Source organism: Capricornis sumatraensis, chromosome 12 (assembly GCF_032405125.1).
Source record: "Capricornis sumatraensis isolate serow.1 chromosome 12, serow.2, whole genome shotgun sequence".
Lineage (NCBI taxonomy): Eukaryota > Metazoa > Chordata > Mammalia > Artiodactyla > Bovidae > Capricornis > Capricornis sumatraensis.
Genome location: NC_091080.1, coordinates 92,277,728 through 92,304,601, shown reverse-complemented (window position 1 = coordinate 92,304,601; position 26,874 = coordinate 92,277,728). Strand labels below are relative to the sequence as shown.

The following is a 26,874-nucleotide window of genomic DNA, read 5'->3' as shown; positions in this document are numbered from 1 at the left end:
AGTGAAAATGAAAGCAGTGGGTGAAGAAAGAGCAGAAGGTAATTAATTAAATTCTACCAGGGGCTAAGAGGAGCCTCAGCCACTAATGTACTGTTACATTTCACAACATCATACAGACCGCGACCAGCAGATCTATCGATCCAGAATCATTTATCTTAAACTAAAAGGTCTCGATAGAAGAAAGATTTGATGAAACATTCTTGTCAATATGGCGCTGCTCTCAAGGCAGTAGCTCATTTCCTCCCATTAGGATGAAGTGTCAAGCTGGAATGATCAAGTGTCACTGACAAGGGAAGGGAAACTGAAGTGACTGGTCGGAGATCAGCCTGTTTTCTATAAACACAAAGCTGGGCGTGATGCTCAGCTGAAGGGTGGGTAGAGAGCAACCCTCTGGTCACAGGGGTGGGTGTGCAGGGGTGAGGACCCTCAGAGGGAAGTGAAGGATGGAACACTTAAGGAAAAATCATAATAAATAAATCTTCATCCTGTGAAACTGAACACTCAATTTCCCTTTCTGGGTGGAGGAACGGCTGTGAATTATCTCGCTTTTGCAGTCCTTTAGGGGAAAGACTAATGGCATCTCTGCCTGGTAATGTTTAATAATTAAGGTTAAAAATTACAGTTTGGAGGTGTGTGGTGATTTCTTGCTCATGATTTCCAGGATGATTGAGAAAGCAGGGGCCAGACGTTTCAGCGAAACCCCCAGGAATAGAGATCTTCTTTACAAAGGGGAACTCTTTGTCTTTTTTTATGTAAAAGATGCCATTTTAATACGCAGTGAGATGGAATTCCTGTGATCCTCCAGTTATCTGACAGCTATATCAAAAGATTCGTAACTGTAGGGTCTACCGGCTAAACACGCACACACATCTCTAATAGGCTGGACATATTTCTGCCACTCTTCCGTAATAGAGCTGACTTTAATCATGCTTTTATTTTAATTGGTAAGCAAAAATGCATTCCAGCAGGCTACAACGACTGAATTTCTAAAATGGATCGTCTTGGACCCCTTCCCAACCATACTTGTCATCTTTTAAAGTTTTTGTAAAGGCAAGCAAAACAAACTGGCACTGAATTCATAAACTCAATACATTTCAATCTGAAACAACTCTTCACTGAATTTTTTGTTCTGTTTTTACAAATCATCAAAATCTTTAGGTTGTAAGTACAACCTCGCGGGTGTGCAACGAATACACATTAAAAAATTAGCGTAACACAGAAACAAATTATAAATCTATGAAAAATCATAGTGAAAACAGCCCAGGACCTGAAAAACACACTATGTCTGTATGAGAAACTACAATTTATTGTTTAGAGACCTAAAACCTCTGAAGTGATTAATGTCAACGGAATAAGGTAGCTAAGTTTATTCCCTTTAAACCTTCTGTCCCTGAAGTTACCTCCCATTTATCAAAAACACAGCTGCAGTGATGAGACTTAAAAAGGATGTTGCAAAGACAACCAGTAAAATGACGAATCCTGTATTTGCTCTCAAGTTTTCACTCCACTGCGTTCTCTCATACCACCTTCTCTCCAAGGGTTACACTTGGGGTAAGCAGTCTTTCTGTTAATTTTGTTAAATTAAAATTAAATTTCTTTCCATTAGCATAGAGGATTGTACATTTTTTGTTCTTTAAAAGCAGCAGCAAATGTGCTGTGCAAATTTAAAAAGAACCGGGCACGAATCATGAAAAACTCCTACCTTACTAAGTTCTAGATAATTCCTGTTTTCTCCCATCATTGAAGACGCTGTCATTTTCTTACTGAGCCGGGCAGACTTATGTCCTCTGAATTTAAAAGAAGGAGAGGAAGATACGAGGGCTCCTGTTTGTGACAGTTTCGACTGGAACAAATGATTGATCACGACATTTTCACTAGCTAGGAAATAAATAAATGAATATTGTAAGTGGCATTAGAATCATAATTTACACCAGCATTAAACTTACTCCTCATCCTAGCGCTTTAACCACTAAAACGTTCTGTGTGGGGAGGGAATCTACATTTCCTTCTGCCCTTTTTATTTTCCCCACTACTCATTACACCGTTTGATGAATTCTGACTTTCTTTGCCCTCCACCCGGAGTCTGGATCCCAAGCTATCCTGCTCCCTTCCTGCGCCTGAAACCTTTGCTCTCAACTTGAGGGGCATTCGCTGCTCTCCTAACATCCAGAACCGGGTCAGACCTGCCCAGACCTAAGAGACCTCAGGGCGCTTGACCAAGCCATGAAGACTTATGGTTTCCATTATCAGCTCTCCGTTCCAGGAAAATAACTGCCAGGAGCCCACAGCCCCAGGAGGAAGCTCTCAGGGCATCTGCAGACATCAGGGAAGCCCCTGACTCACTCGGCCGTCTCTGCTGTTGGGGGAAGAGGTGCTTCTTTTTCTGATCCAGTTATGCTGCAAACGTGAAAGCAAGCTGGTAACTTTTAGATGTCAGGTTACAAAAATTCTAATAATCCTGGGTCCATATGTGTTTCCTGACACCTCAGGGAGAAAAGGGTGCATGAATGAATGGATTTTTGGTGGCAAATCTGAACAGTCGAGTGAGAACCACGTCTGTCAGATAAACACCTAGAAAGCATGCTTCTCCTGTTACTTACAGCTGTATACAGGCAGTGTTTAAGCCTTAGTTTCCTTTTTCTATAAAAAAACCACTGAGTACCTACTTTGTGGGTTCCTGCAAGACTGAAGGGTGATGTAACATGCATAAACTGTTTAGGATCAGTCTTAGCCCACTGGACAGTCAGCAATGGCCAGAAGCAAAGTGGTTTAGTTTCTACCATTTCCACACTCAGATTATTTCACTTGCCCGGCTAATGTATCTACTAGCAGTGCATTCAGTGAAAAGTCACTGAGGTGAGGTGAGGTAAAGTCGCTCAGTCGTGTCCGACTCTGCAACCCCGTGGACTGTAGCCTACCAGGCTCCTCCGTCCATGGGATTCTCCAGGCAATAATACTGGAGTGGGTTGCCATTTCCTTCTCCAGGGGATCTTCCCGACCCAGGGACTGAACCCAGGTCTCCCGCATTGGAGGCAGATGCTTTAACCTCTGAGCCACCCAAAAGTCACTACAAGAATTAAAATAAAAATAAAAGCCAGGAGAAGGGACAGAGAAGCGAAGACACAATGATGGATTACAGGAAGGTAAACAGGAGCCTTGTGTGGTTTAAGTTTTGGGAATCACAATAGACTCATGATTTTTAATACACATTTTTATATATGTGTGTGTGCATAAAATCTAGACGTATATCTTAAATTTGCTAGTTCTGAAAGGGTCTAAAAGCAGTAAGACTCCAGCTGCAATGAGCTCAGCCTGCCTCCAGTTCTAAGTTTCTTAATACTATTCGTTTATAAAATAAGGCATCTTGGGTAAGTGGCTAGTTTAGGATGTGAGGCAAGGTAGAAGATCTTAGAATATTTTGGAAAGCCAGAATGTAAAACAGTGCTAAAAAAGGGCAAGAGAACCTGTCGAAAGAACACAAGAACCAGCATGGGGTGGGGGGTGGTTCTCACTGGCTAAGTCTTGGGCAATTTTAGTATCAAAATAATGACAGTAGTGGATTGTGTCCCTTAAATAAAATAACAATCTGTGAGTCCATACTGATAATGAACAGATGGATGGATGAATTATCAGAAAGGAGAGTTCTTATAGCAGGATGTCATTGCTGAAGATGGGGTTATAAAAATCACACTTTTGTAACCCAAAGAGAAATCCCTGATTTAGGCAACAATCATTGCCTCAGTCAAAACTAACGGGTGAAAGCTTGTGATAAACAGTTCTTTATAAATGACTTATCAGTTGCAAACCGAAAACAGTGACGTTAGGGAGCTCTGAAGGACAGAGTGATCAAGGTGAAGGTCACCATGAGCTTTGGAACACAATGTGCTAAGAAAGAAACGTCGTCACCTCCGTGGGGCTCCTGCCAAGAAGGTGGAGACTGATTCCAACGTGAGGAGACAGCAAATAAGCCCACATTGAGGGACATTCTTCAAAAACTGGCCTTCCACTTTTTAAAAATATTAATGTCAAGAAGAAAAGCTGAGGAAGGGTCCCAGATTAAAGAAGACTACTGCGAAATGGCAACTAAACTCACCAAATGATCCTGAAATGGGGGGGAAATCATTCTGAAAGAGATTTGTGAGATAATCAGTAAAGTGTCACATGAACTCTGAATGAGATACTGGTGTCATATCAATATTTAATAGTCTGATCTTTTCCTGGGGTTATGGAGGTCACGTCCTTGGTCTCCGGATATGGACCAAAGGATTTGGGCAGAAAAGCATTTGGCCATTCTCCTGTGGTTCAGAGCATGTGTGCAGGCACACACACACAGATGGGAAGCAGGCAGCAAGAGAGAAAGAGAGGAAGAAGATGAAAAAAGTCAGTCTGGGAAAAGAGCATATGGGAGTTCTTCGTACTAACTTTGCGACTTTTCTTTAAGTCTGAAATTGTTTCAAAACAACAGTGAAACAGTAAACATATAATGCCGCGACCTGTTTAACTAAATTAAAAATGTTATTTATATTTATAACTAGTCTGTGGATGAATGGAACCACGGATAAACCAGTGCAGCAAGGCATTCCGTAATTGGGGAAATGTCTTTACTAAACCTCTCAACACTAGGCGTAACTATGAACGGAAACACATAGCTGACGGTGTCTGTCCCTTCTCTGGATCGCAGGCTGGGACCGCGTGCAGATCAAGTGGAGAAGCCTCGCCCTGAGATGGAGACACGTCATCGTGGGACGGTGACAGGCGGAGCGCGTGCGCTGACATTCGGCCTTGGTGTCGCGCCTAAGAACCTGCGGAGGAAGCCCCTGGAGAAGAGACAGCTCTGGCCTCCCTTCTCTATTTCTAGGAGTCACCTGCTGCAGGCATTTTCCTGCAGGTCCCCATATGCACAAGCGGCAATGAGAAGCACCCCTGGCTGGGGTCTCCACACAACGCTCTGGGCGCCTTCCTGCCAGGGAAAGGGGATGAGCTAGCCGGGGTGCCCACGGTCTGTCAGCAGGAATGCAGACCCGCCAGCAGCAGCTTCGGCAGTCAGTAGCTTTCCTCGTCTTGGAAGCAGACCGAAGAGTCTGGATTTTAACTTCTCTGCATCTTCTGGAGTCAAGTGGACCTGACTTCTCAGCTCAGGAGCCCAGAGGGGCCCCTGTTGCTTTTCTGTTTAAGCTGTTGTCACCCAGCTCCCGGTCTGCACTGGGCGGGGGTCTCAGAGACCCAGCCAGGTTGGCGAGGATCCTGCCACAGACCCCACCTCCTTCCTCAAGCAGAGCTTTTGGATAATAGGATACCAATCAGGTGCTGTAAGCAAAGGACTTGGCACGGTGTCTGGAAACATGACTGTTACCTGTAAACTACACTTTCTTTTAATAACTGTTTCCAGTGTTACAACATTCCACAGATTCATAAAATACCATCTCAGTCCTCTTTGCTTGTGTGACAGAATGGGTGAGCCACTGTGGCCTCCGTGCCAAATGCAGCCCCTTGCCTGTTTTTGTAAATAAAGTGTTATTGGAACACAGCCACAGCCATATGTATTGTCTAAAGCCACTTCCTCCTTATCATGGCAGAGTTGAGTCCCTGTAACAGTGAACTTACGGCTCGCAAAGCATAAAATACTTATTCTCTAACCCTTTGCAGAAAGTGCTTGCCACCTCTTGTATGAACATATAAGGACACATTGTAAATTCTATGCTCATGTTCAGATGTATCTGTAGTCTAAAATATTTAAAATAAGGTTCCCCTGTTTTCTCTTGGCACTTGTCAGGCAGCATACACAAAAGAGTAACTTTAAAAATATAAGGACTCTATTAAGATAAGCAGAATCACAATAACACAAACTATCTTGTTTTCATTCTAAATATATATTCTTGTGCCAAACTTGAAAACATGCTGTACATTAGATCTTCATAAAATATATGGATTAAACTGAAGTATGTTATAAACGAAAGTCCAAATATTTGAAAACCAGAAGGAAGGTATTTCCAGTGATCATAAGCTCAATTATCTCACTCTTTTCTTTTTATACGGTATTATTCCAAGTCTATGCTTTTATCATTAGCCTCAGCCTTTAAGAGAACTCAATAACCATACATCCTGAGAGGCCAGTGGAGTCATTCTCCATGAAAAGCAATCTATTGCAACTCTGCTCTTTGATTTAAGGTAAAGATGTTCCTCAAGCCAGAAGTGATATGGATGTCTTGTTTCCAGCTCAAAGGCATCCAACTATTTCATGAAAGGCTATCATATGCTTCTTTTCCCAGGAATGATAAATGGCTTCATCTCATTTAGAGCAGCTTAAAGCACAAAAGACGATACATCTTAATTCTTTGAAGAGGTTATTAGCAAAATACGAATCACTGCAAAAGTGATATTAATAAAATAATTACTAGAGGGGGTAGGATTTATATGTAATTATATATCTGTATGTGGGCATATATGTATATAATTATACTCTATGAATACGGTACATCATTTTACATATACTCTAGAGTTACAGACATATATATAAATATATGTATATAAAGTACTAAGGTTCACTAAGTAGCTGTCGCCTATAAATCTATATTGGTGTATACATATATGCGTGTGTGTGTATATATATAAATTTGTGCTCTCATTCTACTCTATAAACATCAGCTCTTTATATCTGAAAGTGCATAAGAATAAAATACCACCCTTCGGTGTACTCCCGAGTCATCTTAAGTAATGGAATTCACCCTGCTGTGGCCTAAATAACTCTGGAAACCATGTTCATCTTCATCAGTCCACACAGAAGAGCTTTTTTATATTCACACCGCCAGAGTGGGAAAGGTGTTTTATATTTCTATCTGCTAAAAGCTTAGTTAAATTATGGTTTCTACTAGATTCCAAATTAAATTGTAACCAAAGTGTAGCATGGCAAGATCCATTCCTTATTATTCTGGGCATTAGAATGCAAAAGATATTTCAATTATCCTTAGCTGGTGGCATATTTTACAGGACCATGTTCAGAGACAGGGACATAAAGAATGGGTGGCATTTTAACCACAGAGGAGGGAAACTTACTTTTCATTACAAATAGAAGATTCTGCGAAAGGGAGTCTTTATTTTTTTCAATTGCTCCAACAGCTTCATACATTACCTATAATAAAAGAAAGTAGTATCATTACTAATGGTTAAACATGGCCATGAAAGTAATTTTCTTTAAAGAACAACTGGACTCAGTGACAGCTTTAAATTATTCATAAGAGCAGTGTCTTCAGGTCATAAAGTTTTCACTCCAAGCAAGTTCAAAGCTCTCCTTCCCAGGCTCTCCTCTGCATGTCGAATCAGGGACGCCTCTCCTGTTCGGATGGGCAGATTCCTCCTCCAGTGTTGGAGAAAATGGTGCAGATTCACCTCCGCTGCCGTCCCTTTGGTTTCAAAAACTCTCACCTGCTCAGAAAACTCTCTAACCCAAGTTAGAAAGGCTTCACGACACCTTGGGAAGGAAGCCAGTGTCACCTCAGGATGAGAAATGGAATGGCTTCTGCATTAAAAACTAGAAACAGAGCTACTGTGAGATCCCGCAACCCCACTCCTGAGCGTACACCCAGAGAAAACTAATTTGGAAAGAGACGTGCGCCCCAGTGTTCGCGGCAGCACCATTTGCCATTCCATAGCCAGGACACAGAAGCAACCTGAATACATCGATAGAGGAATGGATAAAGAAGGCATGGTACGTGTACACAGTGGAGCACTACCCCGTCACAAAAAGAATGAAACACCATTTACAGCAACATGGACGGATCTAAAAATTGTCACTTTGAGTAAAGTCTTCGTGATGCTGGGCAAGATGCAAGGTGGGAGGAGAAGGGGACGACAGAGGATGAGATGGTTGGATGGCATCACTGACTTGATGGACACGAGTTTGAGCAAGCTCCGGGAGTTGGTGATGGACAAGGAGGCCTGGCGTGCTGCAGTCCATGGGGTCGCAAAGAATCGGACATGACTCAGCGACTGAACTGAAGTGAAAGGAAGTCACGCTCAGTCAGGCAGTCATGTCCGACTCTTTGTGACCCCATGGACCGTAGTCTGCCAGGTTCCTCTGTCCATGGGATTCTCCAGGCAGGAATACTGGAGTGGGTTGCCATGCCCTCCTCCAGGGGATCTTCCCGACCCAGGGACCAAACCTGCATCTCTTGTGTCTCCTGCACTGACAGGCAGATTCTGTCCCACTAGCACCAGCTGAGCTAAGAGGTAAAGCCAGACAAATAAACAACTTTCAGATACTTCTCAATCACTACCCAGTTTGGTCCTAGGCCAGAACATGGCTTACCAGTGTTAGAATGCGAGCTATGTTACATATTACACGTTGTTGAATATAAGCAAATTCCTATAGCGTCTAGAGCAGTGGTTCTCAGCCTGGGGTGACAGTGTCCCTAACCAGTGTCTGGAGATATCTGTGTTTGTCACAGCTGAGGGGCTGGAAGGACTGGAATGCTGCAAACATTCTACAGTGCCCTGGCAGCTCCACAGTGAAGAAGTATCTGGCCCCAGATGATATCGGATTGGGGCTGAGAAACCTCAGCCTGGAGCGTGGCTCCTGCACGCCTTCCTGTATTAGAGACAGTGGCGCCCCTGAGACTCCCAACACCCAGCTGAGGCATCTGCATCTTTGGGTAGATGGCAGGTTATTTAGCAGGGTATTTGGTGGGTCATTTGGTGGGTGTGTGGCAGGTTATTGAACATCCCAGAGATGACCCTGCAGTGTTGGGTCCTCCTCTCTACAACCTCAATCTGTAATTCTAGCCTCTGCTTTTCAGGGGAATCTGATGATTCTGGATTGAACACACACACACACACACACACACACACACACACAAGTGAATGACTGATTGTCTCTAAAAACATGTGTGGTCTGTCTTTGCTCCTGTTGCACCTTGTTTTCTGAGGGGCCTTCTCTTGTTTCTGGAGGGAGTGACTATGGATTGTTCAGCTCTGCCTCTGTGGCAACAAGCGAAGAGTCTAGTCCTTCGGGCAGATTCATTAAATGGTCAATGAAATGAACAAAAAGGTTTTGTTATAGTGACGATCAACAGCACAAAATCATGCTGCCTGTTTTTATTTAAGATTATGTTGGTGGTTCAGTCGCTCCATCGTGTCCGACTCTTGTGACCCCATGGCCTGTAGCCCACCAGGCTCCTCTGTCCATGCGATTTTCCAGGCAAGAATACTAGAGTGGGTTGCCATTTCCTTCTTCATGGGATCTTCCTGACCCAGGAATCGAATCCGGGTCTCCTGCATTGCAGGCAGATTCTTTACCAACTGAGCTACAGGGGAAGCTAAGAGAGTATGTTGATGTCATTAACACAAGCTCCTACGCTCTAGGACGTCTCATGAATGGCATTCTGATTGTATTTGGATAGTTAGAGAAAAAGCTAGTGGTCTCCCACCAAAACAAAAGCTCAAAATTTGCCAGTTGGAGAGTCCAACACACGGAAAAGATACTGAACAAAATCCATACATGTGCAGACACTCAAGGAAGGCAGTTTGATGCCTGTAGGAAGCATGGATTGGGCAAAAATTTTTGCTTTGTATAAAAATTGATGAATCTTGAAGCAGGTGGACTTCATTATTTTGTGGCAATGTGAACACTGCTTTAGCTCTCTGAGTGTTTCTTTTTGGGGGGACAGACAAGGCTGTTCTAGCTTAGCTGGGCCACCCGAGAGGGGAAGAGCAGGTGCTGCTGGACGGCAGGAAGCAGGCTTCAGGAGTGGGTCTCTCCAGGTCACTCAGCCCTGGGGTTCTGATCTCAGCCCCACCCTTCCCCTTCCTGCTGGATTATTACTTAGGGGATGAAAGGAGAGAAAGTCTGAAAGTCACAAAAGACAGAGGCCAGGTTAAATGCTCTTTTCCGCCCTCCATCTTTACATAACTGAATCTCAGACTAGTTTTTCTTCTTTTTCCTCTTAGGATTCATGCTGTAAGTGACAGCGTCCCTCACGCGTGGAATAGAGAACTTTACATGCAAAGGGCCCCCTACGAATCTTTAAGGAAACTGTCATGTAGTCAAAGGTTTCCTTTCGAATGATTCTGTTGAGTAAAATGGCTCAAAGGCAACGGAGTCTTTCCCCCACGTTTCAGCAGTTAGCACACTCATCTGAATGCATTGCTGTGGACGCCCAGCTGGGAGGACAGCGCAAGCTGGGAGCTGCGGTCGCACGTGCTTGTTTTTTGGACATACTCGCTGTAGCACAATAGCAGGTCCGAAAGATGCATTATGTTCTCCATATATAAAAATAGGGGTATAGAACTTTCACCCTGGGTGTGAATCACTATCCATCAAGGTTCCTGGGCTCCTGGGTCCACAGAGAAAAGTTTACAAAAGGCCAGACCACACACATGGTCTTCCCAACTGGAGGTTGTCAAGCTCAGGCTTGGCTAATTGCCAAGGAAAGCTGCGGTACAAAGGTGAGTGAGCTCCGAGGAGACAGCTCCAGCCAGCACCTCTGGTCTTAATTCCCTGAGGTAAAGCAAGAGCGGCAGGCTTACGTGCCCAGGTGAAGAAGGTGTGGGCTCTTCCAGCATGTCCGTACCGAGTCACTTCAGTCGTATCCACATTGTGCAACCCTATGGACTGCAGCCTGCCAGGTTCCCCTGTCCGTGGGGATTCTCCAGGCAACAGTACTGGCGTGGGCTGCCGTGCCCTCCTCCAGGGGATCTTCCTGACCTAACCTGTGTCTCTAAATCTCCTGCCTTGGCAGGCAAGTTCTTCTACCAGCAACGCCACGTGGTTAGCCTGGTGTCTTCCTGGAGGTCCTGACTCTCCAAGACTGCGGTCCCAGTCCGGCTCCAGACGTCGGCACGCAGGAGGAGGGCTGTGTGAGGTCCAGATGTGCCGTGGGAGCACCCACTCGGTGGCTGATCCACCAAAGACCTACAGTGTGTCCCTCGGGTGAGCACCCACAGTGTGTCTGGGACGCACGGACCACACTCTCTAGTGTCGAATGGACACGCACACGCCTTGGACCCCACCCAGACCCTTTTTTTTCCTTCTGAGATTAGCTTATTTATTTATTGCTTTCGGGGCCGCTCTAGGTCTTCATTGCTATGCAGGGCCTTTCCCCAGTTGCGCAGAGCAGGGAGGCCTCCTCACTGCGGTGCTTCTAGCTGCGGTGGCCTCTCGTGTTGCAGAGCACGGGTTCTGGGCACCAAGGCTTAAGTAGTGCAGCGCGCTCAGTAGTTGCAACTTGCAGGCTCAAGCTCACAGGCTCAGTAATTGTGGCCCACAGGCTTAGTTATTCTGTGGCATGGCGGAGGGGGGGGGGGGGTCTTCCCTAACCAGGGATCAAACCTGAGTCCCCTGCATTAGGAGGCAGATTCTTAACCACTGGATCACCAAGGAAGTCCTCCACCCAGACCTTTCTGATCATCATTTAGAGGGGCGGGGCGCAGGAATCTGCATTTTGAACTTGCCCCCTAGCTCATCCTAGTTCACGGTCAAGTTTGAGAAGCACAGCTCCAGGGACTACTGACCTGATGCTCTGTGAACTCTGCCTCCGGTGTGCTGATGGCAGGAGATGCGGCGTCTGGGGACAAGGTCTGCAGAGGATCAGCGCCTCCTGGGCATTTTAGATATGGAACGGCTACTAAAGCAGATATTTGCTGCTAAAGTTTAAAACTGCTGCTAAGTTTAAGATGAGAATACAGCATAACTGTGAAGTATCTGAAGTGAAGGTCGCTCAGCTGCGCCTAAGTCTCTGCAACCCCATAGGCTGTAGCCTACCAGGCTTCTCTGTCCATGGAATTTTCCAGGCAAGAATCTGGAGTGGGTTGCCATTTCCTCCTCCAGGGGATCTTCCCAACCCAGGGACTGAACCTGAGTCTCCCGCATTGCCGGTAGATTCGTCACCTTCTGACCACCATGGAGGTAAGCTGGGAGGTGAAAATCGTGGCCAGCAAGCAGGCATCACCACCTCTGTTTCAGGACTGTTCTTAGCAAGTGGAATCAGGGTCATCACATTTAATCGGGACAGTGTCACCAGAGAAACAAGATGGTGCATGAAGCAGAGGCAGCCCGCATGCCTTTAAGTAAAGAGACGCGTCCATCTCTTTGCTGAGAATTCACATCTCTTCTACCGGTGAGAATTAGGAGATGTTGAAGGGACCCAAGAGGGAGAAGGACGTGACCTAGGGGGCTGGAATGGGAAGTGGGTGTTTGGATTCCAGAGTAAACAGGGGACAGAAGCGCTTGTATTCAGTCATTAACTGGGCTTCTGGTAATACAGAAAATCAGTTTCATTTATTTATTTACATTTTTAGAGCCAGTTGAGGGAGTGTCTGGGAATTTAGTTTAGTTGAGCTTCTGGATTTGTGAACATGAAGAGATATTAAAGGCAGACACAGAAGCCCACAGAGACACAGGCAGGAGGGAGCCGGGAGGCATCCCCACGAGCAGCCGAGTCACAGGAGCAGATTAGCTCCTGAAGGAGATGGAAAATACTCTCCTGGGAAACAGCAACATTTACAGAACGGAAGTAAGCTCACCCGTCAGTCAGTCCCCGTCTCCACCACGATATTTACATGATGCAAAATATAATCCCTGGGACAGAGATGGGATTAACAGCTGATAAAAGTGGGAGACTTTTGACATCCATTCTCGAATTCACTAGATCACATCAGAATGTCTGTAAGGTTGGATTTTAGTCAAAGAAATAAGATTGTTTTTCAGCAAACGTAAATGGGTCTGATAATTCTTCATGCCTGGCTTCAGCTTTCTACTGGAGGTTTGCTGAAGAAGTCTGGATTTCATGTGTAGTGGTAAACTGATCTCTCTATAGCATCAATATTTGTAAGCAGAGGTTTCTGTTTTTTAATTTTCCATTAACTGATTCCATCCAGTAGTTTTGCTTGCTCTCATTCTGATTCACTTAAAGTTGACAGATACTAGTCAACAAAATAAGTTACTAGAAGCATATAGTGTTACTGTTAAGTGTTTTTATCTAAATATCTATAATCTGGATATGGGCATTGAATTGAAATTACCATATCTGAAATTTATGAACATGCTTCTTTGGTTCCTTTTGAGAAGAAAAATAATATCAATCAACTAATAATAAGATATCAGTATTCAAGGAAATTCTAAAGTTTCCTATTTATAAATATCTATCATCCCATGAAGATGAAGGAACCAGTTAAATCTTTGAAAATAAAAAAAAAAAGAAGAAGACAGTGAGATTCCCTAAATAAGAGCCTGCATTTTTTTTCTTCCTAATAAAACCCTGGATAAGGAAACATTTATCAAATCTACAAAAATTTACACCAAAGGTGAAACTGATACAAGAAATGGAGCACTAGGAGCCTGGCGGAGTTCATTCTTATTTTTCTAAGTCTGCCCAAGAGGTGAACAAACACAGATGCAAATTAGGCTCTCTCTGTATGGGTCAAAATATCCTTGTCAAATAACCTTTAATCGTAACAGTTTGGCTTAGACCAGACAGATTTCATTGTTATGTCTGGGGATTCTGCCTGGAGAAAAGAAGGAGAGAAATAAAAGGAAGCTTCCTTATTGATTAGTTCATCTCCTTTTTCTGCTGATTTAAAGGTTCACTTTCAGAGTCGTCTTGGGCACACGGGGTCTCCCACAAATCTCTGGGGCTGAAGGCCAGCCAACAAGCTACAGAAGGCTCTCCTGATACAGGTGGCCTGGGGAAATTGAAGGGACCAAGGCATGCCCCTCCCCCGCACTCATGTTATGTAAATATGTCTGAGGGCAAAGAGGTTGGCCGCCATCCGCGTGTCACCCAGAATGTAATGTATGGCAGCCTCCGTGAGATAAAGATCTCCGCTTCTCAGAAGTCTGGGCAACACCATAAATCTCACCCGACACGTTTCACACTTAATTTATTCCACAATAGGGGTAGATCCTTTTCAAGGAGCAGGGGGAAAAAAAAATCACGTATTTTACAGACTGGCCGCAAATCAGTCTCTGCCCCACATCACTCCATCAGCAATCTTTTAGTAATTGGGTTCCCGGAAAGCCTTGTGGAAATGAGTGACATGATGATAAGGACCAGGGTCTACCGTCTGGGATTACGACTCTATCCATCTCGCTAGGCTGTCACTTGGGGGGCGGGAAAGGAACCCCGGGGAGCGCGGTCACGCCCCGCCCACATACAGACGCACCCGCGAGCAGGCTGTATGACGCGCTAAACCTCCCCTCCTGCTGAAAAACATCATCTCAGAGCGCGTGTGGGAACTGCAGAGAGTGCGTCCATTTGCTTCAGGGGAATCCAGTGGAAGGATCTTTAAAAATCTGCCATAAAACTTCAAAGACCTTACAGGTGTGTGCTTGATTACAATATTAGTCACAAGGCTAAACGGTAAAGAAGGTAATTTTTACAAAAATTGTCTCTAATCAAGGTGGCATTACCGATCACAAAAATTACCAGGTAGTCAGTGAAAACCAGAATGTCACATCAACATAAGATGAAACAGATTTCCAAATACTTTTTCTTTTAATATTATAGTTTCCACAGATAGAGGAAAATCTCAATTTTCTGCACTAACCTTCCACTGAAGGCTTTCAAATGATACAGGACGTGTAAGAAAAGATGACGCTATGACTGTGGAGGTTACATATTCCTTATCATCTGCTAAAGCTGCATTAATACCATGATAAATAAAAACAAATACTCTAACACACCTAGAAACATCGATTTATACAACATGAGCATTTGTATAACATACAAGAAATAACAAATATCTTTTCTAACGAATCAAGGACATTTACCAATAATTTAGAAAAGTCAATTGGGACTCTAATATTCCCAGTGTAGCCAGTTGATTAGATGGCTCCTGAAATATGTTCATGACCTCAATATCTGTGATTGATGAGTTTAAAAGTTTGCTAAATATGGTGGTAATTCTGCATAGAAAGACCTTCAGCTCTTGTTGGGGAAATGTGACTGGTGTCTTTGACACAAGCCTGCAAAACAGTCATCCTTGTATTGATTGCGTGCTTAACACTTAACCTTCACTTGATCTTAGCCAAAAGGCCGAGAAACAGTACCACTTAAACTTCAAAGCAAGTTTTTTGAGGTTCAAAGCTCTGTGCCTCTTAATCACAAACTCCACGGATATGTCAGCTGAGGGTCAGCGTACTCCGCAAAGTCACAGCAATGGGCACCAAGCACCCTGGAGCATCTATCACGCAACGCAGATTCCATGAGGCGAGGTAATACAGACTTCACCACACGCCACAGGGGAGAGAAAAAGACGTGGGGGTGGGGGCAGCAATGAGAAAAGTGAGACAAGCCCCCCAAAATTGGTGCTTACCCAGAACCAGAATGTCAGAACGTGCCCCGTTTTGGAAATAAGATCTTTGTGGATGTAATCAGTTACAAAGATGAGGTCCTACTTCATATTGAGGGGGAGGGTATCCAATGACTGGTGTCCTTAAAGAAGAGACGGGGATACACAGAGACCCAGGCAGAGAGGAGACCTCATGAAGATGGAGGCAGAGACCTGGGCGCTGTGTCCACAAGCCAAGAATGCCGGCTGCTGGCAACCCCAGAAGCTGGGAGAGCGAGGCCTGGAACAGACATTTCTCAGAGCCTGGAGAGGGATCCGATCTGCAGACACTTGATCTCAGAGGCTGGCGGACAGAACCGTGAAGGATGCGTGTCTACGGTCCGAAGCCACGCTGTGTGGGGGAGTTTGTCACGGCATCCCCAGGAGGCTCACTCACACGGTGCAGTATTTGCTAAATCACAGAACACCCTCCCTGCCCCCCACCACCCCAACCCTGGAAAATCAACACAGAAAGTTGGGGTGGAAATGTTTCAGAGGCACTTTGCAACTTGAAAACGGCTATGTAAGCATCAGGCATGCTTGCTGATGAGGGAAGACAGAGCAGAGGCAAGTGGACGAGGCCAAGAACTGGGGCCTCGGGAAGACAGGAAAGAGTTGGAAAGAGGCAAGGGGTGTTCCAGGTGGGAAACCACGTGAGCAAAGACAGACATGGGGAAATGCAGATGTCATTTTCAAATGAATCAGATGTAGTTTAAAAAAAAACAAAACTACAGTGTTACAAGTTACAACTCATTACTAATTTTTAAATCTGTAAACCCAAACGTTAATTCCCAGAGCTGCTGGAACCAACAGCCACTCTGGAGTCAGGCATCCCTGCTTGCCATCCTGGCTTCTTCCCGCTTCTGGAGGCTCCAGGCTGCATCCCTTCAGTCCTTTTCTCTCTCAACTCGCCCTTGCCTCACGCTTATAAGGACACTTGTCACTGGGCTTGGAACTCAACAGATAATCCAGGAGGATCCTCTCAAGACCCTTGACTTAACTACACATGCAAAGACCCTTTTCTAAATCAGATCCCATCTGTAGGCTCCAGGGGTGAGCAGCAGGGCCCGTCCTGTGGGACGGGGACACTCTCACTCTCACCCACCGCACTTCTTGTGTGTTTGGCAACAGAGGGAGGCTGAAACACAGACCCAGCAGCGTAGGTAGAGCGACATGAATCGTCAGTTGCATAAATCATCAATGGGACACTTACTCAAGATCCCCAAAGAATCACTTCATGACGAAAAAGCAACAATGATCACAACAAACAATGTTCAGACAAAGACTTGCTGAGTAGACACCAGAGTGGATCAAATACGTGTCGTATCAGTTCAGTTCAGTCGCTCAGTTGTGTCCGACTCTTTGTGACCCCATGGACTGTAGCACGCCAGGCCTCCCTGTCCATCACCAACTGCCGGAGTCTACCCAAACTCATGTCCATTGAGTCAGTGATGCCATCCAGCCATCTCATCCTCTGTCGTCCCCGTCTCCTCCTGCTCCCAATCTTTCCCAGCATCAGGGGCTTTTCAAACGAGTCAGCTCGTCGCATCAGGTGGCCAAAGTACTGGAGTTTCAGCTTCAGCATCAGTCCTACCAATGAACACCCAGGACTGGTTTCCCGTTGTTACAGGACGTGTCATATATTTGACAGCTATTAATCCTGATCTCTATTTTCATGAATTTAAGTTTTATTTCAGATTGCTTTACTATCTCTTGATTGATTCTCTTTTCTCACATTAAAGTGTAGGGGCTTCAAAATACTATTTCTTTTAAAGTTTAGGAATCACCTTCAAGTAATTCAGTTTTCCTAAGAGACAATGACTTTCGCCAAATCATAATTCCTCCTTCCTTCAAGATTCTTAATTTTGAAAGCCAAATTAGATGCTCTTCCGGATTTAATGCTTATCCATCATTTAAATCCCCAGAAGTTTAAGAGCAATCCCTAAAACAGGTAAACCTATATACAGTTTAAAATTTGCTAAAACAAATAACAATTGAAAGAAAAAATCCCACACAACTCACAGCTTCTTTAATTCAAATTCATGCTCACTAACGAGACCTTGTTAATATTTCATGTGCAGTCTCTTCCCATTGACTTTAAAATATTTCTGTAACAGAGAGTGGAAAATACATCACGCTCCTATGAGTAATGAAAAATTCAAATGTGTTTAGGGAAGATCTTCGGCTATAATTTAAATAATGTTGCTTAAACATTTCTAAAAGACCTCTGAGCCTCTGCTCCAAATGAGATTCAGAAGCCTGGTCGGGGCTGCTGCAGTTGGATGTGTGGGTCCTGGGGGCGGGCGGCTGGAGTCAGTATCATCACCAGCAGTGATGATCAGCCTTCCTGTGAGATGTAGTACGCTTCTACTAACAAAACTAGGTAAACGAGTCACGGAGGAACAAGTGGTGATGGGAGGGACTCAAGTACATCTGTCTGGGCAAAGAAGAGATGCCCATCAAGCCCGCGACCCCCCAAGCCATCGCGGTCTCCCTGGGGATCAACTCGGTCATCAGAGAGCTATTCAGGATTGCTCATCCTACAATCCAAAACAGACCCCTGCCTTCTGACTTTAAGCCAATTAGCTCTTTGTTACAACTTCTGAATTACAAGATGCAGAAATGTGCTGCTTTCCTTGAAAATGCAGTGCCTCAGAACTGAAGTATACGCATCTACATCTGATGATTGGAATGGCATATAGCTTGACATACTGCCACAAATTACATAGACTCTATGCTTCAACATGTGAATAGTCCTCAGGGAGTCCTTGGGCTAAGACTCATCAGTACATCTCAGTGAAATGAAAGACTTTCATAAAACCACAAAATTGACTCCAATTATGGAAAATCCTGCTTTAAAGTATAAAGGCGCTTTTACAGGAAATTTTGTGATTCCACAGGGTCTTAGCTATGTGGCAATTAATCAATGGGCTTTCTTTGCTTTGCTTTATTGCTCTCAGAGCTCGGTGACATAATTGTATTCACTCAAACTCTTCATTGCTTTTCCCCAGATTTTCTTAAAACAACTGAAATTTTATTAAGTGCTTGTGTAACACTTTTTGAAAGCAAACATAAACTAATTAGCAAGCAAGATATTCTTCCAGAGCTTGGTACCATTCAGTTTAAGGCAATTAGCGTTTACTCAGCATCTAGTATATCCCCAAGACACAATACAAACAGACCTACAAGGCAGGTCAGGAGGGTCAGGTGTCTAGTTACTGCAGATGAAACTTGCAGAAAAATAGTTTCTCAACTAAATCCTATGAATTCAATAAATTATTTTTAAATTATCAAATAATTCATTTATTCATCAAATATATATTGATGTCTTTTACGTGCCAGACACTTTCCCAGGCACTGGGGATATGAAAGAATATAGAAACAAAGGCAGTGGCTTCATAGAACGTCCATCAGCAGCATAATGGATAAAGACGGCGTGGTGCCTACGCACAGCGGAATATCCCTCGGCTGTGGAAAGGATGACATAACGCCATCTGCAGTATTACAGATGCACCTAGAGATTAGCACCCTGAGTGAAGTAAGTCAGCAAAAGACAAATATCATACGATGAACTCATTTGCAAAACAGAAAGACAGAGTCACAGACGCAGGAAACAAACTCTGGTCATCAAAGCAGAAAAGGGCAGAGGGACAAATTAGGAATTTGGGATCAGCAGAAAGATAAACAACGCAGGAAAGATAAACAACACGGTCCTACTGTATAGCCCAGCAAAGTATACTCAGCACCTTGGAATAACCTATAATGGAGAAGAATCTGAAAAAGAATATATGTGTGCGTGTATATTTAGACACATATAAATATACTTATGTGAAACCGAATCATTTTATTGCACACTTGAAACTAAGGCAACATTGTAAATGAACTATACCTCAAATTTTTTTTTCTGATGCAAAAAGTTTTCTTGAAATGAAAAGTTTCCTAACATTCTAATGGTATTTTATTATGCAAGTATCTTTGCTTCTATGTTCTGTAATAAATTTTTAATATAAAGAAAATATAGATCAAAAATCTAAACACAGGACTAAAAGATTGTCATTGCTATAAAAAGTTTAAAGGCTATATCTCTCAAATACAAAGAAAGTTAATAATTTCTGAGAATATCCATTCATTATATAAGATCATCCACTGACTTTTCCTTCCTCCCCACATCCGACCCTTCACACTAGAGCTTCTCCCAAGGTGTTCCTGCCTAACCACCCCGTCCAGGCACGCTTCCTATTGACCCCGACCTCTCCTTCCCTCTTGGTTTCCGTGATACTTTCCTTTCCTACTAATATCTTTCTCCCTCTTCTCCATGTTCAATTATCAGATACACATTTTCCAAAATATGACTGTTTCTAAAAACAACCAACCTCCCAGCATCATTTTCAGCATCTCCTGAGGGTTTCCACTAAAAAATCTCCAATTCAAAATATCTAAAACTGAGTTATCTTTCCTTCCAAACTGCCTTCTCCTCTAGCATTTCCCTTCTTGTTTGGCCTGTGACAACCTTCCATCAGTCAACAGGGTGAGACCCTCAGAGTCATTTCCAGTCCAATATTACTATAAGCAAGTTATAGCATAAACATTTGTTCATTTCTCTTCTCCTTCCTTGACCGTGATATATTCAAATCCGGGGGTGCATAGAGAGCTGCAGGGAAATGGTGAGTGGACTGGATAGAGCACCTGCCCAGAGGTTTCGTAGAGGAGAGCTGGGCACATGAGGCTTGGAGGAAGTGACAGCCCACTCGGAGAAGCCTAACACGAGCCTGGCCTCAGGGGTGTGACAGGCTTACACAGATCAGAGTTGGTCCGTGAAGGATCTGAAGCATGAAGTATGCTTTACAAACCCTGAGAGCAACTTTCCTAGGTAGACATGCTTCAGGAAAAGTAAGTTCATACTTAAAACTATTGGAAAAGACCCTGATGCTGAGAAAGCTGGAGGGCAAGAGGAGAAAGGGACGACAGAGGGGATAACATGGGCGGATGGCATCATTGACTCAGTGGACATGAGTTTGAGCAAACTCCAGAAGACAGTGAAGGACAGGGAGGCCTGGCGTGCTGCAGTTCACGGGGTCGCAAAGAGTTGGACACGACTGAGCGACTGAACAACAGCAACTATTTTGAGGGTAAGTAAACCCAGGCGTCCAGCTGGATTTTGAAAATATCCCGACGTTCACAGCAGACCTTCTGTATTAAATCCAGCTCTCTTTTGCTCATATTGTTACAAACCTGGCATGCAAGCTCAATCACTTAGTCAGGTCTCACTCTTTGCGACCCCATGGACTGTAGACAAGTCAGTCTGTATAGCCAATCCTGTGTCCATGGGAAAGTATGTAGTTTAGAATTCCCAACCACAGAAAGGTTGTGTTTTTTTCTTTCTGGTACATAGACCTATACGTGTGCCTGCCTGCTAAGTCACTTCAGTCGTGTCTGACTCTTTTCAGCTCCATGCACTGGGTTGCCATTTCTTCCTCCAGGGGATCTTCCCAGTCCAGGGATCAAACTCGAGTCTCCTGCATCTCCTGCGCTGGCAGGTGGGTTCTTTACCACTGCGCCCTGTGGGACGTCCCAAGTTACACATCTAGCAACATTATGAAAAGAATTCTACAGCACGCTTCACCACTCACATTCTGAAGATGCCTAGTCCTTATCAGGCAAAAAGGAAACAGCTTAGGGAAGAAAGAGCTTGTGGGTTGTTGGCGCAGTATCAGTGATCAAAACTCTACGATAGCACGATCTTGCAGGGTTGCCCTTAAGGCCTTCGGTGCATGAGTGCTCAGGCCTGTGAACTCACCCGGCCCGCGTAGTGCATAACGGTGAAAGCTGTGCCTTGGTCTCGGAGGGCGAGGTTCCCGTTTCCATCCTTCACAGGGGAGTAGACCGCATTTGTGTTTGAGGATTCCAGTAGACCATGGAGCTTTTTGGGAAGACTTGGTTCCACTGACCAAATCATTTGACTTTCTTCATCCAATAAAGAGAGAAATCCAGAAGGCTTCTGAAAGTTAAAAAGACAGTTGTTTTTTCCCTTCCATTCCTCATTCTGCTATTTTCGTTATTGTTCACACATACCATTTGCAGCCTCATCGTGTTAATACGATCACTCAAAACAGGAGTTTCTCTTTCAATACATGTCTATTTTTGTTCTTCACTGTGTCCCCACCACCTAGCAAACCTTTGATGTAATGTTGGCCCTCAGTAGTATTTTTTTATCAGGAATTAATAAATAAATAAAAGTGTGCTTTAACGTCCTGAAAACACAGGCATATATTCTCATCTTAAGAAAAATAGAATTTCCAACCACAGACAAGCTGTATTTTTTCTTTCTGGTATATAGACCTATACATGTGCCTGCATGCTAAGTCACTTCACTCGTGTCTGACTCTTTTCAACTCCAGGGACTGTAGCCTGCCAGGGTCCTCTAAACATGGATTTTCCAGGCAAGAATACTAGAGGGGTTTGCCATGCCCTCCTCCAGGGGATCTTCCTGATGCAGGGATCGAACCTGCGTCTCTCAATTCTCCTGCATTGGTGGGCGGGTTCTTTACCACTAGTGCCACCTCGGAAGCCCACAGACCTACATATTTATGTAAAAATGCAACTTTCACTCTGTACTTGGTATGTCTTTTCATGGTGCTTTGCAGAGGGATCAAAGAGAAGTAACAGCAGAAATATCAACTGTCATTTCCAGTTCGTAATGATGAGGCTTCCACTGAGATAACCGCTCCAAAGAGGACCCCAAGGACGAGAGTAACCAAAGAGATAAATAATTTTGTTCCACTGACCACTGTTTAGCAGCCAAGGACAGAGCAGCAAGTGTGGAGAAGCGCAGTGGTACCCAAGGCTTTCCACCTATGGTCAAGTATATGTTAACTTAAATATATGTATTGTCAACCCATTTCTAAATGAAGAGTTAAAACTATATATTATGTGTGTCATTGTGAGAGGGGGCTTTCTGGAAGAGAAGAACTTCTGTAATTAAAACACAGCACACTGACAAGTTAGTAACAGAGAGGAGACCATTTTGCATGTTATTAATAGGAAAATGAATAAATAAAGTAATTTATAAGTACACAGTTAAAAAATAAAGGGTAGAAAGCCATATATTACTCTTTCCAATAGCGAAATGGCATTCATTTTAAACAATGTTCAAGTGTTTTAAAAATATTATTTTCAAATCTGTATAATGCCTTATGTCAGTAGACACAGATTGCTGTTTGTATGAGAGATTTTCATTTTTATGATGGTGACACGGAGGCAAAGATTCTTGCTTTATAAGGTACAAACAAGAAAGATAAGCATAAACACCCACAGAGGCACTAAGATTATACGGCACGTACGTATACACATCTTTTTCCTGCCAAAGTTTTCCATATTCAGACTTAGAAATTTGGAGATAAACAAGATTTTTAGAATTTATTTTATGATCTTGCTAGTCTGGAAGTGAATGTCATTCAGTTGTGTCTGACTCTTTACAGTCCCATGGACTGTAGCCCGCCAGGCTTCTCTGTCCATGGAGTACTCCCGGCCACAATACTGGAGTGGGTAGCCATTCCTTTCTTCAGGGGATATTCCCAACCCAGGAATGGAACGCAGGTCTCCCTCATTGCAGGCAGATTCTTTACCAGCTGAGCCACAGGGAAGCCCTCCACTGGATCTTCCTGACCAGGAATTGAACCAGGGTCTCCTGCACTGCAGGCGGATTCTTTACCAGCTGAGCTACCCGGGAAGCCCTGTCAGCCTTAGTACTATTTATGAAATAGTATATTTGTACAATGGGTATTGTAACTATTCCAAAAGGAGTGTTTTAGCGATATAACCACTGTTGAATATTCTTATAACAGAATGATCTGATTATTTCTTGTTCTTTCAATCAACTGGTAATCCTTCAAGCACCCTTTCAGAGGAAGGCTGTATGCTCCTCAACTGACCCTGACTGATTATAAATGAATTAAAAATCATCAAGTCTCTTACAAATTTTCTTGAAAGAAAATTCTCTGTCTCCAGGACTTTGAAATGCATGCATCCTGTAAAGTATCCAATTATATTATATGAATACCTGGAAAAAAAAATCCAAAACTCCAGTCTGGTTACCAAGAGAATAAGCCGTTTCCATGGTAACTCCCTCTTGTACACATTCTGCTTGCTCCTGTAGGAAAAGCACTTCACTGATGTACTGGTGCATCTTCTCGTTGGTCATGTTGACACAGAGCTGTTGCAGGGAAAAAGAAAACAGTTCACAGGGTGATTCAGCAGGCACGTGCTCCAGCACACGCTTCAGACGGGCCAAGTGCTGACTCAAGGTGGTCAGCACCAATTAGCGCATCCACTCGGCCCTGAGAAGCCAAGTAGAGAGCTTCACCGGATGTGGTTGACTTCACGTGGTCTGATTATGCAACTGAAAGAGAGTATGTTAAAATGAACAGGAAGTATGATTACAACAGTAACTTACAAATTTGGGGTCTAAAACATACTTCAGTATTTAAAATATATATTTCCAAACTGAAATTATATTTGAGCCCTTGTCGACAAAGGAAGATAAAAAGCTCCATTTTAATGAGAAGCCAGAGAAAGGAGGAGCAATTTTTGCCTCCTCATTTCTGTGGTAAATAAAAAAAAAACACAACAACAACAACAGAGTTAAAAATGATGGTCTGGGGCAACTGCCCTGGTTTCCACTAGCGTTTCTTGCACCTCTGCGCCACAGTAAACGGTTTCAGTAAATTTGATGATAAGTGAATGTCTGTCGACTGGATAAGCCTCCCTATTGCTTCAAGTACAAAATAAGACCTTTAAAAAAGAATTAACAAGAAAGAGGGAAAATTGCTACAAATATCTCCCTTATTCTCAATTAACTGGTTTGAAATAAAGAAATATTTTTAAAAAGTGTGTCTGTCTGAACATCCCCTGGATTTCCCCAGCCCTGGCTGACACCTGAAGGCAGCAGGTGGACCCTGGTCTGAGGACCCAGGGAGCTGAGCAGCCAGGGGCCTGCAGGGGTCAGTGGGCACTGGGGCCTGGTTCGGGGTATTCAGCTGTGGCCTCTCGAGACGGGCAGAGGGAGGGGCCCACGGCATACGCTCCTGGGCAACTGCGTGCCCAGCCTCATCCTTGTATGTAATTGATTAAACAAGGCTTTTTATAAGCCCCTTCCCAAAGAGTTACAAATAAAATAAGAATGATGCCACACTGCTGCTGTCTTGGAAATCATTTTAAAACTGGAATAACCTGAGAGAGAATTTGTCCAGACTTGGAATATCACCTCTTCCTTCTACCACTCCATCCGGGATCTCTGAAATTTCTTGAATTTTCTTCTTTCTCTCTGATTTGGCCAGTAGATAACCAGAGCTTTTTCTCTCTTCCTCTTGATGACTACATCTCACGAGATATATGCAAAGCTGGAAGGGTTTTAAATTTAAAACTGTTTCCTAAATTAACTCACAACTTTGCAGATCAATTCTCTGAATATAAACATATTAAAAATATAGTTGCTTTATTTGAGAACGCACCATATAGAACGAAGCTTCCACTCTTGGTTGTTAAGGCAAAAACATTTTGAATACAGATACAGATCCATAAATCTGCACGAGAGCCGGGAAAGGGAGGCACAGAATTCAGAATTTAAATATCATCTGAAACATATTTCTTTCCTGATACAATCCTGATACAATTGTGAAGTGAAAACCGCTCAGTCATGTCCGACTCTTTGCAACCCCATGGACTATACAGTCCATGGAATTCTCCAGGCCAGAATACTGGAGGGGGTAGCTGTTCCCTTCTCCGGGAGATCTTCCCAACCCAGAGATCAAACCGAGGTCTCCTGCATTGCGGGTGGATTCTTTACCATCTGAGTCACCAGGGAAGCCCAAGAATACTGGAGTGGGTAGCTTGTCCCTTCTCCAGCAGACGCTCCTGACCCAGGACATCAAACCGGGGTCTCCTGCATTGCAGGCAGATTCTTTACCAGCTGAGCTACCAGGGAAGCCCCGATTATAGCTGATACAGTCTAACACATTCATCCCCCTGACTTGTCCCATCAAAACTAAGTGATATCCATACTTTGAGATCTATGTTTATTTTTTCCACCTGCTATAAATCTCTGGGAATGATTCGGGAGAGACAAATCTTTCTCTGTAAAACTATGCAGCATCTGTCCACAACAGTAGCTCCCCGTGAAAGGAATATATTTTCTTGTCGCTCTCATTATAATCATAAACGAATAATTCAGAAATTTCTAAAAATTGTTGATAGAGTAAAAAACACAAAATTAAAAAATACTTCACTTTACTTAAAGAAATAATTCTTTGAGGTGTTCCTCCGAACTAATAAGGCGATAAACTCCTTTTGTCCTGAGATAATTTCTCTACCAAAGATTAATAAATGCTATAAAACAAATTTATTCAGTTTGAAGTGAAATATTTATAGTAAATGTACAGAAAGTAAATGGCTCCATTATGAAATGAAGCCATTGGAAAAGATTCACTTTGATTAGATGATATACGCAATTGAAAGTTTTCAAACTTTTCGACATTAAAATATGCATTGAATCATCTAAGACAACGCAAATAGATCCTACATCTCAGCAGTTTGATTTAGAAGTAGTTACAGAAGGTGGGCCTAAATGTTATATGTTTGGGGAAATAGATCACCCAAGACTTAAATGGAGGCGCTGTGAAAAATAACATGATGTCCATTATTGCATGAAAAAATAAAAAAGAAGTCTGATACAGGATTCTGAAATAAGCCCAGCAATGGCTGATTCTCTGCTGTAGAAGTGACATCCATATTATATGACACTTATCCTTCCCCTATTGGAGAAGGAAATGGCAACCCACTGCAGTGTTCTTGCCTGGAGAATCCCAGGGACAGAGGAGCCTAGTGGGCCGCCGTCTACGGGGTCGCACAGAGTCGGACACGACTGAAGCGACTTAGCAGCAGCAGCATCCTTCCCCTCATTTTGAGATGCTCTAGTTAAAAAGACTTAGGTAGATGTAGATTTCTCAAACATTTAATATAATAATTTTATATAAATTATATAATATATGGTATCTATAAATTATACAATGATAGTTCTCTTATCGTTTTGCATTCAGAATAGACTTCAGCTCTGTTATAAAAATTACTTTTGATGACAACTGACTGAATTCTCTTGCTCCTGACTGTTAATAGCTGACTACGTCTATATATATATACCTGGCTACAGTGTTTGAACTGACTCAAATGCTTTTATAATAAAAGCCAGACATTTTAATTGGTTTTGCTTCCTAACATTTTACTGAACTGAATATGGATTTCAATGAATCGATCCACTGTTTAGAAAGGATGACAATATCAACCGTGAATGTGGAGAAAGCCACCGTGGTTAGAAAGAGCTGGAAAAAGGGCTTTTGGTCTTTTTTCCCCTTGCTTTTCTCCCCCTCCCCCGGGAAGGAAAGTCTAAAATAATCTACCAAACTTTGGGTAACAAAAAAAAAGATTTGGCCTGCGCTTCTAAACAGAGGAAACCAAATGAATGCTCTCCTGGTCAAAATGATTCATAAAACATATAGCTTC

The 26,874-nt window shown here is 43.4% G+C and overlaps 1 protein-coding gene across 1 annotated transcript in view; it reads right to left on the bottom strand.

The window, feature by feature from the left end:
- The window catches only part of MYO16 (myosin XVI), a 397,000-nt gene that overhangs the window by 137,715 nt on the left and 232,411 nt on the right, over window positions 1–26,874 (bottom strand). The window contains exons 21-24 of the mRNA XM_068984571.1: window positions 23,381–23,533; window positions 21,119–21,319; window positions 7,054–7,129; window positions 1,703–1,878 (exon numbers count right to left, since the gene is read on the bottom strand). Coding sequence (XP_068840672.1) covers window positions 1,703–1,878; window positions 7,054–7,129; window positions 21,119–21,319; window positions 23,381–23,533 — 606 coding nt within the window. The remainder of the gene's footprint in view (window positions 1–1,702; window positions 1,879–7,053; window positions 7,130–21,118; window positions 21,320–23,380; window positions 23,534–26,874) is intronic.